Source organism: Falco cherrug, chromosome W (assembly GCF_023634085.1).
Source record: "Falco cherrug isolate bFalChe1 chromosome W, bFalChe1.pri, whole genome shotgun sequence".
NCBI lineage: Eukaryota > Metazoa > Chordata > Aves > Falconiformes > Falconidae > Falco > Falco cherrug.
Window position 1 is genome coordinate 2556183 of NC_073719.1, and position 14427 is coordinate 2570609.

The window sequence follows — 14427 nt, forward strand, 5'->3', positions numbered from 1 at the left end:
TTCTTTATAACACAGATTGGCAGCCCTTGTAGTTCTGGGATTTTACTCTATCCTTCTCCTAGTCATTAAGGCACAGATCTATAAAGGGATTTAGAAGTGCTAAGACCTTTTCTAGAGGCCTGATTCTCATAGTAGAAATCACATACCTAGATTAGGCAATTGCATTTCCCAGTGCATACAGGTAGCTGAACACATAGGACCAAAACTTAAGACAGCAAGATGGTGCCTGGTATGAAGTACTGGTATTTGTAAAACAGCAGTAGGAAGCATGGGAAATGATAGATCTGAAATTTTGTAATTCTGAATTAGTTACATTCATGATATCAGGATTCACAGTATGAAAACATCTGCTGGATTTAAGGGTCTTCTATGTTTTCTCTCTGTATGTTGAGTAACCAGAAATTACCCAGGATGGGAGAATTCAGTGCTCACTGCTGCCAGAAGTCAGAGCCACTGTTCTCATCTTCATGGAGAAATTCCAACCTGTAGGCTCTGGAGATAAGTAGTCTTCTGTCTGTTTCAAGCTATGTCTCACTGAAGAAGTAATGTAAATTCCTGAGGCCAGAGAAAAGAGAGGGCATTCACTAGGTGAGTGTAATCAAGTGATAAGAACACTTTCCTGTGTACTATTCTTACAGAAGAGATTAGAGAAGCAAAAATGTGTTATGCTGCGTTCCAGAACTCAGCCTGAGAATTACAGTCTGCTGTGAGTTCTGCGTTACAATCATTTGACACATGTTGGGGTTGCGATTGTGAAAGTTGCCCGTTTACAATTTTCATTGGCATTATCACAGCTAGTTGTTTTAAAAGCAACCCTTGAGCTTCCTGATGTTTGACTTGTTGCAAAATATTCTGAAGCCAATCAATCAAGTTAGTATTAAAGTTAGTGACTCTCTAGGACCCTGCAAGACTGTGGCAAGACTCCTGCATCCTGACTGCCTTAATAGCCATCTCATTCATTTGCAAATAGTTGTCCCTGGCATACCTTGCCTGAGTCACAGAATCGGCACAGTTAATTGCTCCAGCCAACTGCTCATAGTTAACAGCAATTCCCCGATTAAGGTTTTCAGTCAAGGCCACTACACATAGCTCACAAAAATCAAATAACCACATCATATACTGTATCAGTTAGTACCATACAAAGCAGTAACTTCCAATCATGCAGTGTGAGCGTATAAGGCTCTGCCATCACTTCAAGAAGGGACATAGCAAATGTATTATGAATCCTCCCTTCCCGCACTGCTTTGCTTAACCCTTTAACAGCCTCGTATTGCACAGGCTGCCACTCTGCAGGTTGATTTGTCTGACAAAATACTGAACATGCCCTAGCGACTCCCAAAACCCATCACTTAAGTGTTTCCCACTTGCATTCCTGCCACCAATCCCTCAGACCCCCTTTCACCCTCCCCAAAAATACAATCAATGCATCAGGAGAGACAAGGGGGTGGGGGAAAGGTCTAGCTCCTTTTCCAGATCTATAGGACCTGGATCAAAAGGTTTATCAGTGTCAATAAAATCATTGTCCGAGTTGTCCTGTTCCCGTGCTTGGTCCTGTGTTGTGAGGGTCGCTGCAGTCAGTGACAGAAGCTTTGGGGGCAGAGGAGGTGTGGACGGAATCGCCATCGCTGACGGTGTCTTGAGAAGAGTCGCGCTGTCGGTGGAATTTACAGCTTCCTCTGGTTTAGCACCGATAGTAGAATTAGTCCATACTTGGCAAAAAGTAGTCAGAATTTGCCACCAAGATGTTAAATGCATTCCCGACACGGAGTTCCCCCCCGCGGCAGCATCATACAATTGGCTGCTGTATGTACACACTTTCATTCTTTCAAAGTCTCTAAAGTTTCTTGGCTGCTCACCTGTCTCGATGAATACAGGTGTTATCCTGGGGGTTTAGGTTGTCAGCCTGGTCCAGACAGCAAGACGATCGTTCAGCCAAGCCGTCTCCTCCGGAACGCAGCCCTCTTCCACGAGCTGTCTTTTTTCCGTCCTTATTCTTCCAAGGCTTTGGAACACCACCATAGGGGTCACCATTTGAGGAGACTGAGGCACGGACTCCCTGATCTGACTAGAAGACCCTTCATGAGTCCATATACGTCTCTTTCTGGGGACGAAGCCTGATTCCCCATTACGGATTTCCCACAGCTCACCTCTCAACTCCGGAGGGATTTCAGGCCGGCTCCTGCTTCCTTTCAGCAGATCATTCAAAGTTCTGTGGGATTCGCTGCATGTCGCTCAGTTAGGCGATTCGAGAGCCCTTCACGTTAGATCCTTAAACGGATCACGTCGGGGTTACCCATTTGCGGCGAATGAAGAGACGGGATGCAGCTTGATGCAAGAAATGTCGATTTATTGTACAGAAGCACGAGTTTTTATACACTTTCAGAAGCTGCGCGTTTTAAACAGATTGGTTCTTGAAGCTAAGCCTTGCATACTAGGCAATCCCTGATTGGTGGTTAACTACCAGCAATTAACCGCAAGGTGTTACCTTTCCTTGGCGCCATCGGTCTCCCACTCCCCTGTGCTCTGTAAACATGCCTCATCATGTTAATTGTTGTCTAGACAAGCTCGAGCACATTCCCCTCAGCTAACTGATTGCCACGCATGGTCCTAGTTTCCAGCCCGCTCCTGCAGACATTCATAGTGAATGCTCTAATAATGAATGTTTTCAATTAAAAAAAAAGTAGTCTAGTTTTGTCAGTTCCATTTCTTGTTTGAGCCACTGCCAAATCCACACAAAGAACATCAAAGCATGAACAATGAAATGTAACTTCTGGAAATTTCAGCTTCAAGGGTCATGAACAATGACTTAAAACAAATCTTAAAACTCTTATGGTGGTAGATTCCAACTCACTGCCAGAGCAGATTACATGATACTTGAAGAACTGTATATTTCAGTTTCTAAGGAAGATCAGTACACAGATATTTTCTGGATAGGCTATGTCTGGTACAAATCTAGCAGACCTGTTTAAAAGCATCACAACCTAACTCTTGCAAAAAATAAAAAGCTACAGCTTCAAGGAGGAGTTTACATTAGGAAATCTATTTTTATCATATGCATGTTAAAGAGAAATTCTCAATTTCTAGGTTTATGAACATTAAGTTATTATAAAATAAGGAAAAAGAAGGGAAAATACTTTGTTAATCTGAATTATAGAGGTTCTACTTCTACCCAGTGCTCACTCATCTTTCCCACAATACAAGAGACATTAGGGCCCTTCTCTGTCTGGAGGATAAGTATGATAGAAAAATCTGTCTTCTATTTGGGACAAGGTTTTCTGTGTTTATTAAATAGGCTTTAGTGGAAAATATACTTCAACAACACCTAATTTCTCCAGGCATCATGTGATACCCTTGCAGAACAGGCAGTGAAAACACTAAGCCTTGGATGTCACAAGCTGCATATAAAACTCCACAGATGGACCAGAGGTGGGACTGTGTCCTGCTTTAATCTTCCTCCTCTGTGCTGGCCACCAAACTGAGGACCATTTCAGTGGCTGAATATGTTGCAGTTGTCTTTGCTGTATGATGCAATGCTGAAAGATGCAAGCTAGCTGAGATGCCACAGTGAGATTCTGAGATAACACTGCTTACAAGAACTGTCCTGGCAGCAGAATGTGAAATGTCCCAGGAGGCAGAAGGGAACTGTATAAGGGGGTGATGATATTGCAGCTCTCATAAAGAGACTGAAAGTGTCCCACACAGTAAACAGAGTGCAGACAGAAAATGAATGATATGAGGCCCTGTCTTCCTTTTGGAGAGGATGGTAAAATCCCAAATGGACAGAAAGGATGCTTTTAAAGAAGGGAGCTGAAAAAAGAAATAGGTCCTCCAAGTCAGCCAAGGAGAAGCAAAGGTGTTTGTCAAGTGATATGTTGAAAAGTAGATATATTTCAAGTAGAGAAGGACTGGAAGGTGATCAGATATCCTTCAGAGCTTTCCTCAGGTCAACTCCTGCAGTAGGTGAAGGGAAGCAGCTCTTGATGAGGAGCACAGTCCTCACAGCAGGGGCTCACAGGGCTGTGGAGGTATCACAGGGACCTGTGGGAACAAGAAGATGCCACTAATCAGAGGGGGCTGAGTGAGGGCTGGGGAATAAGGCAGCAATGATCATCCCCCATTGCTTGAGCACCTGTGGCGTATGAAGGCACAGACTCAGGTTGTGATGCAACCAGAGACATTTTATTGTACAGAGAAGGTCATATTTATATCTCTGAGCCCAGATACAAATTCCAGCTGTATATACCACCAGGCTCAGGGCAGAAACCATTCATGCAGTTACATAGTTACACATCACTACAAGCATGCAGACACCTTTTTGCTACTAGATAACCATGTTTCTCTTTCTTACTCTCCTTCACAATACCCAGCTGTTCTCTCATCTCCTGCCAGATCAGACATTCTCCATCCTCCTCTCATACATCTCTCTTCAGACATTCTCTACCCTCCTCTCCCACATCTCCCTCTTTTTTGTTTGTTAATCGTGACAAGGCAAAGGTTGTGTTTAGCTGGGTGACCATGACCTGATTTATGTTACAGTCAACTAAACACTGAATACGGGAAAAAAGGCATGGGAGACATAAGGCAAACACCAATAAGTCAGTTAAGAGTTAAGGCAATTATAATAAATTCTGCAATACTTTTGATCCATGGCCCAAAGTTTCCCAACCATGAGAAGAGACCAAAGGCATCCCACCCCTGGCTCTGCTGCAGATCTTTGTTTAAGGCTTTTAAGTTTTGTATGCTTTTGTGAAATGATTCAGAGTGGTCACTCAGAATCATGCAATACATCCCATCAAAGTCTTCACACCCCTGTCCATGTGCTAACAATAAAAAATCAATAGCAGCTTGGTTCTATAGCGACGCATGATGGACAGAATCAACATCTTCTAATAAGCCAGAAAGAGTAGCATTTGTAGTATTACTTTCTTTAGCAAGCCAGTAGCCTAATTTATTGAGTTAAGATCATGTGCTATTCCTACAGAAGAGGTTAGAGAAGCAAAAATGTGTTGCACCGCATTCCAGAACTCAACCTGAGAGTTACAGGCTGCTGTGATTTCTGCGTTATAAATATTTGACACATTGGGGTTGTGATTGTGAAAGGGCTGCAATGCCCACTTGCAATCTTCATTGGCATTATCATACGCTAGTTTTTTTAAACGCAACCCTCGAGCTTCCTCATGATTGACTTGTTGTTGCAAAGTATTCTGAAGCCAATCAATACAGTTAGTATATGACTCTCTAGGACCCTGCAAGACTGTGGCAAACAACTCACTAGAGGCTCGCCCAGACTCCTGTATCTTCTGGGCTGCCTTAAGAGCCATCTCCTTCATTTGCAAATAGTCATCCCTGGGATACCCTGCCTGAGTCATGGAAGCGGCATAATTATTTTCCCCAGCCAACTGCTCATAGCTAACAGCAATTCCCCCATTAAGGTTTTCAATCAAGGCCACTACACATAGCTCACAAAAATCAGATAACCACATCATATACTGCGTTGGAGTTAGTACCATGCGAAGCAATGACTTCCAATCATGCGGTGTGAGTGTATAAGGCTCTGCCATGGCTTCAAGAAGGGACATAGCAAATGTACTATGAATCACCCCTTCCTCACTGCTTTTCTTAACTCTTTAATTGTGGATAACTGGCTAGCTGAAAAGGGTCACATAGACATAGTCCAGCTGGCTGGACAAAAATGTGCATCGCTCTCAGCTTATCTGAAGTAAAGCAAAATACACTGTCTTTGGCTGTCCTTGTTACACAATAACAGGAAGATTTTGGTGGGAAAAGAATGTTGCAGGTGGGAACAGAAAACTACAGAAGAGAAACTAGGGGTGGGCTTGGTATTTAGGCAACTAACCAATAATGAGCTTAACTTTTGTAATATGTATGAGCTAATTATAACAAGGCATAAAAGGTGACTGTAAGGGACAATAAACGAAGTCTGCTGATCACTCATATTGAGCGACTGTGTCTTCCCTCCGTCGCAACATTTAATATCCTCATATTGCACAGGCTGCCGCTCTGGAGGCTGATTTTGCTGATAAAATACTGGACATGCCACTGTGACTCCCAAATCCCCACACTTAGTTGCTTCCTGCTTGCATTCCCGCCACCAATCCCCCAGACCCCCTTTCACCCTCCCCAAAAACACAGTCAAGTCATCGGGGGGGGGGGGTGTGTGGAGGAAAAAGGTCTGGCTCCTTTTCCGGATCTATAGGACCTGGATCAAAAGGTTTCTCAATGTCAATGGAATCATTGTCTGAGTTGTCCTCTTCCTGCACTTGGTCCTGTGTTGTGAGGGTTGCTGCAAGCAGCAACAGGAGCTTTGAGGGCAGGTGAGATGCAGATGGAGTCACTATCATTGATGGTGTGTTGAGAAGAGTTGCGCTGTCAGTGGAATTTGACACTTGGCGAAGAGTAGTTAGAATTTGCCACCAAGTTGCTAAATGCTTTCCCACCGCAGAGTCCCCCTCTGCAGCAGCACGAAACAATCATCTGCCGACCACTTGCCAGGCAGGAATTTGCAAAGTGCCATCAGGAGGAAAGTCTGGCACTTTGTCATGGATCCATTCTAACAGTCACTAGCTGTGGACCCGTCACAGCTCGTTGCTGAGCTGTAAGCAGCCATCGCAATACATCCAGGCTGCGCTGTTGATCTTGGGATAACTTCCCTCCCATTGTTCCAAACTGCTCACCTTTTTTTATGTGATGGGTGCACAAAATTTCCATGGATCCTGGTTCAGTCAGGCTAAGCCACTGGTTCAGGCTACATGAGCCTCCTACTTAAGCCCCAATGTGAGGTGCCATTTGTGGCATATGAAGGCATGGACTCAGGTTGTGGTGCAACCAGAGACACTTTATTGTGCAAAGAAGGTCATATTTATATCTCTGAGCCCGAATACAAATTCCAGCTGTATGTACCACCAGGCTCAGAGCAGAAACCGTTCTTGCAGTTACATAGTTACATATCACTACAAGCATGCAAACACCTTTTTGCTACTAGATAACCATGTTTATCTTTCTTACTTTCCTTCAGAATACCCAGCTGTTCTCTCATCTCCTGCCAGATCAGACATTCTCCATCCTCCTCTCATATATCTCTCTTCAGACATTCTCTATCCTCCTCTCCCACAAGCACCTGTCCTCAGACTGTGAGTGGTATGGAGCAGGAGGGCTCACATGCCAAAATCACTGGGTAACTGCTGCTGGAAGCTTGTCTTTATCTGATATTTCTGTTATCAATATTTAATTCATACATCCCCCGTCATGTTGATTTCTCTCCCTAGTCTCTACTGCAGCTCTTTAAAAATAATTTCTCACTACTCTATGAGAAAGAAGATAGCTGAGCTATCTTCCATACCCTCTAGCCTATTGACATCTTAATTTTCATTGCTGTTCTTCATTTTTCACCTGAGTCCAGAATGCCAGAATCTTCTTGAGACTCTTCTTCCAAAAATGGGGTTTATCTCCTCTTCACTTAACTGGCAAAAAGCTTCATGGGAAGGGATGAAGGAGGAAAGGAAAAGGCTTTTGCTAGGAAGAATGCTGCAGATTAAGAGCACTGCATAAAGTAGAAGGAGGTTTGTAAAATATATTTGAACAAATCTTGGAATGGTTCTGTTTTCAATTAGGGTCTGCCAGAGCCCACTTGTGGATGCATATTTCTAGAAAGCCTCTGAAACAGTTCTTTTGCATTTCAGTCTGATTTTATATAATAAACTGCTGAAGTTTACTTATCTGACAGCAAAGGTTATCTTGAAAACAATGTAGCAAAAGACCAAACAAGGGTGTTTCAATATTGATCTGGTATATTCATAGCACAAAGGTGAAACTGATAATGACAGCCCCTTTCTCCACAATATCATTTCCTGAGCACTAAAGGCTATAATATACTTTCAAAGCACACTCAGCTTAAAACAGCAGAGAACTGTGCTATCCAAGAAGTGCTGGGATGGCTTGGAAAAGCAGTTATTCCCACTTGTATGGGCAGCACCCTACTATAAGAACATAGTCATCTCTTCTCCCTGAGTGTGGCTGGTAACCTACAGTGTTTTCTGAAGGAAGTACATGAGTTACAGAAAGGTGATGAAAGTAAAGGCTTATGTTAAATTACTGGGTAGGTTTAAGGCAATTCATATTTCCATGAGGTGTGCTGGACACTGTCTCCCATGTTCCTCCATCCTATTATCATATATAGAAGAAGTGCTTAAGTTTGCTTTTATGGATTCCAGACTAAATCTGCCCCATATTATTCCTCAGCCATGGACAGACCTTACTAGCCTCTGTTTGTGCCTAGCCAGTCAGACAGAACTCGAGGACAGTTTTAAAGTGTAAAGTTGCACTGTATGTACATGTTGGATTAAAATGTTATTGTAGAATCCTACAGATCACATGGGTCCCTGTCACAACTTTATTATATGCAAATGTTTTTTGTCTTTGTAATGGCAAAGGTCTGCTATGGGTTCTTGCTGGGATATAGTGGTGTAGCTTCCCATTGCCCTAATAATCTTGTTACCCCTGAGTAACTGCCTGCTTTCATACTCTAGTAAACCTTCTGAATTTGTTGTTGATTGCTTTGCTGTTTTCATAGTAGGATAATATTGCTTACATAGCTGAGATCATGTGGGACACCCAGTCCTTTTCTATTTTATTGTCTCCTTCTGTTGTATCTACCCCTTTTTGTTCTCATCTCAACAAAACCTGGAAGGTTTTTAAGCAGGGTATCTGGATCCTAGCCCCATGCAAGTTTTGCTTTGTCTTGAATGCAAAGCAAAATGGGAAACTTCCTCTGACTTCAGTGAGACCAAGTTTTCACTCTCTTTAATCAGGCTTGCTGTGATGTACAGCAGTCTCACCAAAATGCAGTATATTGAAAACAGTTTCTAGATTTCATTTTCTTTAATAAAGATGTTGGAGGAAATTAATAAAAATGAAGCTTTACAAGCTGCAGAACCTGTTAAGGGAAATTATAATGTAAGCTCATTGTTGTTTAGTAGAATACTCGAATCATTAACTGTCTTATTCCATGACGTATGTACATATCCAATTTATTTCTATATTTCCTATGTTTGTTCACCCTGTTAATAGTGCTATCTTGTAATGGAGTCAATACTGCTCTCTCCTAAACTTGAACTGACTTGAAATAAACATCCTGATTTTGATCTTGAAAAAAGGATCTTCTCCTAGTGGTGTTACCGAAATCTCGGAATGAAGAACTTATCGACACCAATGTGATGTAGATAAGCAGACACTTCTTTATTGACGGCCGGGTGCGTGAGCGAGTCCTCTCACGATCAACGCACACCAGGTCCCAAAATCAGATTCCATATATAGAACTTATTCATACATATTCATTAATTATTCATACATAATTATAACATTTCCCATAAATCATTTACATACTCTCCTCCTATATCCGATTATGCGCAGCAAAGCTTAGAAAGGTCTAGAAATGGGTCTAGGGTACGATTTGGGTAGGTGGTATATGAGTCGGTGGTCGCGATCTCCCCCTGCCGGAATTACCTTTTACTAAAGTTCACAGTTTCTTGGCAGGCACCTACAAGCTGTTCCAGTCGACTCTCCCCAGTTCCCATTAATCTCATATTCTGACATTTCAATGCACCTCTGCGTACAGAAGACTGGTTAAATACAATGGAACCTTCCAACCCTAGAGTTATTACAATAGTTCCAGGCCCTTCTTCTAGCCTTGGTACAAGACGTACAAAAGATTCCATAACGTCTCTTATTGCGTATATGCAAGTTTCCTATAATTTTTTTTTCCTTAGCCTTCTACATTTTAACTCTATTATATGATTTTATAAAATCAATTAATTAATCAAATAGAATCAATCGATTTTAACTTATTAACTAATCGGTAACATTTCCCCCCTTTGAAAGTGTTGAAAATCATTATTTCAATACTTTCACTTTATTCATATATCTTTTGTTTCAACATATTTGGGTAATGGATCATGTCTTGGTGAAATAGTTGGTACTTCTCTCATAATCATACGACTCACTGCAATTCTATTGGTAAACTGTTTCTTCAGACATGCATATATCAGCATGCTCATCAAAAAGACAACTAGTAACAGAAACAAAGTCTTAATTATAGATTGTATCCAAGAGCTCAAATTCCATCCCAGTTCGTTAAAAATTTTCCCAAGCCAATCTTCTGACATATCCTTTTGAATTGTTTCAGTTTCTTTTTCAATTTTTCCCAATAGATCTAGATCATGTTCCACATCCTGAGTGACATTTGGAATGTGGATACAACAGTGGTCCAGTTTATCCTTAAGATATCCACACACTCCATGTTCTTTAAGTAGGAGCATATCTAGTGCCATTCTATTTTGTAAAGTCATTCTGGAAGTTGCCTGTAGTTGTATATTCAATTCCTTAAACCCCTTCTTGGTAACGTTTGCCAATTTTTCCACTTGACCAGTTAAATAATAGAGCCATGCTCTGTTTCTATATGAAGCTATAGGATTTAAAAGTGATTCCAGTGCCCAGCCAATTTTCACTCCTGTAGATGGTTCATTCCAGATATCATCACTTATCCCTGATCTCTTTATTCGTTTTAATTCTAGATTCTCTAGAGATCTTTTAAATGGTGATTTCTTCCAAATTGGACACAAGGTTGGCATGCCCAATGTGATTTGTTTTACCTTACCATCTAATGGTAGGTGTGTTGTCCAGGTTCCATCACTTAATGCCCAAACTAAATGTCCTGGACTTCAAATAGAAGATTTTCCACAACTAAACAAAGTTCCTCTTCTGACTGTAAAGGCGCTGGTTAAATTGAGAGTATTCTTAAGACCTCGACAAAAACAACCATATTTCAAAGCAGCAGCCAACGGAGGAATTCTTTGAATTACTAAGTCTGCATTATTACAGTCATACACTTTTTCACATTTCCACCATGGCATTATTTTATTTTCCTTCTCTCCCGATGTAGTTGACCTATCATCTACCCAGGGTAATACTGAAAAAAACCTTTCCATCCCAGGTAAAACACCAAGAAATTCTTGCTATATACTGAAAATGGGAAAATATGGACATAGACCATATAGAGTCCCACTGGTCTACTACCTGGGTGCTCTGGCCAGTTTCGTTACACTTCCATTTCATAACACATTTGCTCACGTTGATTTTAAATTGTTCATCATAAGAACACCATCCCACAGTCTTAAATCTTCCTATTTTGGTAAAAACATAATTTAACAATTTTTCACAATCCGCCAGATTACCTGGAGATTTCCACTGTTTTCTAATGACTTTTATTTGCTCATACCATTGAGTCACTGGCCTCTGTTCACAATAATTGGTTTCATTTTTATGTTCCAGGTTAGTCAAGTTCATAGTTAAAATTCCCCATGGAATAGATTCACCTACTGCCTTCGGTACTGGCAAACAAGCAGTGATCTGTGTGATGTTTTGTAAATTGGCAAATTCTTTAATCAATCCTACCATCAAATTTTCCTCAGCCATTTGTTTGGGAATGTCAATCACTTGTTCTGTTTCTAGTTGTCTTATGTTCCTGTCCACCAAGTCAGCCCATGATCCCACCAACACTACCAACCAAAAGAAAATCCAATAACCAATCATAACCTGATATGCAAAATTAAACATGTTTCAAAATTAATTTTAAGTCTCTGAGTTACATTTCACAATCTTCCACGGAGTAGATGCTTTCTTCACTGTGCTTTCTTCACTCAAATATAATATATCCAAGCATCCGATTCTGCAATTTTGATAGCTGTAAAGGTGGTTAGCAGTATCTGGAAGGGTCCTCTCCAGCACTCCTGCAAAGGTTCGGAGATCCAATTCTTCACATAAACATAGTCTCCCGGCTGGAAATCATGCACTGAATTTTCCAGAAATAAAGGTCTATTCCAAATTACTGCACTCCGAATCACAGCCAAAGTTTTCCTTAAAAAAAGCAAATAGTTCTACACATCTTGTTTTCCTTTTACATGTATGTTTAGATTTGGTTCTAGAGACTCATATGGTTTTCCATATAATAATTCATAAGGACTGACTGAGGTTCCACTCTTTGGCTGTACCCTGATTCATAATAATGCCAATGAAAGTGCCTGAGGCCACTTTAAACTGGTTTCTTGACAAATTTTACTTATTTGTCGTTTCAAAGTTTGATTCATCCTCTCCACTTTTCCACTAGATTGTGGCCTCCAAGACACATGCAAATCCCAATTAATACCCAATATTTTTCTAACACTTTGGACTACTTCAGCAACAAAGTGTGGACCTCTGTCAGAGGATTTCCAATAAAAACTCCAAATCTCAGAATTATTACTTGTAATAACCACTTCACAACCTCTTTTTGCTTGTGTGGTGCGACAGGGAAGGGCTTCTGGCCATCCTGTAAAAGTATCAACCCCTACCAAGATGTACCGGTACCCATTGTATCTAGGCAACTCTGAAAAATCTACTTGCCAGTAATCTCCAGGTTCTGTACCAGATTTCAGCCTACCCATTTGAACCTTTTTCTTAATCACTGGATTATTTTTCAAACATACTTTACACTTTGCAGTTACCATTTTGGCTATTCCTAACATCTTAACTGATATTACTTGCTTTCGTAAAAATGTTACTAAGGCTTCTACCCCCCCCAATGACATTCTTGATGTCTCATTTGAATTATTTCTCTCATCAAAGGAGGTGGAATTACTACTTGTCCGTTAGGAGTTACCCACCATCCTGTTAAGTTTTTCTTAGCATTTAATAACTGACCCAATTTGTCATCTTCTTCTGAATATCTCGGTTTTTCCCTGAGAAGGGTTACTGTTTTAGAAGGAATTATTGCCATTTGCAATGCTTGTTTCTTTGCTACCCTTTTTGCAGTCTTATCAGCTAAATTATTCCCAGCTATTATTTTTGTATTCCCACTCTGATGTGCCTTACAGTGCATGATTGCTACTTGATCTGGCTTTTGAACTGCTTGTAATAATCGTAAAATCTCTGTTTGATGCTTAATATTTGATTCTTGAGAGGACAATAACCCCCTCTCTTTCCACAAAGTTCCATGGACATGCACTACCCCAAAGGCATATTTTGAATCAGTCCAGATATTTACTTTCTTGTCTTTGCTTAATTCTAAGGCTCAAATTAAAGCGATGAGTTCTGCCTTTTGGGCTGATGTGGTACTCGCCAATGCTCCTGCTTCTATAACTGTAGTCCCTGTTGTTACCGCATATCCAGCGTATCGAACTCCTTGTTCCATAAAGCTGCTTCCATCAGTATACAGTTCCCAATCTGGTCGCTCCAATGGCACATCCTTCAGATCTTCACGACTGGAATAAACATACTCGATGGCAGTCAAGCAATCATGTTCCAGTCGTCCTTCTTCCTGTATGGAACTTAAAAACACTGCAGGATTTACCAGGTTAGTTGTCTTTAGAATCACATCATCTTGTTCAGTCAATACTATCTGGTATTTCATCATTCGGCTGGGGGACAGCCAATGTCCCCCCTTCTGTTCTAGGAAAGTTATCACCATGTGTGGAACATAGACTGTCATTGTTCTTCCCAAAGTCAATTTCCGAGCTTCTTGAATGAGCATCACTGTTGCGGCCACTGCTCGAAGGCAGTTCGGCCACCCTTTACTCACTGTGTCCAGTTGTTTAGAGAAGTATCCGACTGGTCGTTTCCAGCTTCCTATCCTCTGGGTTAACACTCCCAGTGCAAGGTGTTGTCTTTCATGTACAAACAGCTGGAAATCTTTGGTTAGATCCTGCAGTCCCAAGGCAGGTGCAGACATTAAGGCACGTTTCAACTCTATAAAAGCCTTTTGTTGTTGTGGGCCCCATACAAAGGGAGAGTTCTTTTGGGCCTCGTACAGCGGTTTAGCTATTAGCCCATAGTTCATGATCCAAAGGCGACACCACCCAGTCATTCCCAAAAATGCTCTGAGTTCATGAATATTTCTCGGGTCAGGTATACTACAAATAGCTTCTTTGCGATTTTTTCCTAATTGTCGTTGTCCTTTTAAATCTCAAAGCCGAGATATATCACAGTCTGGCAGGCTATTTGGGCTTTCTTCCTGGATACCTTGTACCCATTTAGTCCCAGGAAATTCAAAAGGTCAATAGTCACCTGTATACAAATAAATCTTTCTTCTGTAGCTATCAGTATGTCATCCACATATTGTAGGAGTAAATGTCCAGGCCTTGATTTATCCTGTTTCCAGATTTCAAGTTCCTTTGCTAATTGATTTCCAAAAATAGTTGGACTGTTTTCAAATCCTTGGGGTAATCTAGTCCATGTCAGCTGCATCTTTTGCCCGGTTTGAGGATTTTCCCATTCAAAAGCAAACAGTTTTCTGCTTCCTTTTTCCAAAGGTATACAAAAGAAAGCATCTTTTAAATCAAGCGCTGTAAACCACTGATAATTCTCCCTCAATGCTGT

At 41.1% G+C, this 14427-nt stretch overlaps 1 protein-coding gene across 1 annotated transcript in view; it reads left to right on the plus strand.

Annotated features, from left to right (window-relative positions):
- LOC129734611 (ras-related protein Rab-3C-like) overlaps nt 1-14427 on the plus strand; it is a 156207-nt gene that overhangs the window by 39419 nt on the left and 102361 nt on the right. Inside the window, exon 5 of the mRNA XM_055698243.1 lies at nt 11319-11350. Within this exon, the coding sequence (XP_055554218.1) occupies nt 11319-11350 (32 nt within the window). The remainder of the gene's footprint in view (nt 1-11318; nt 11351-14427) is intronic.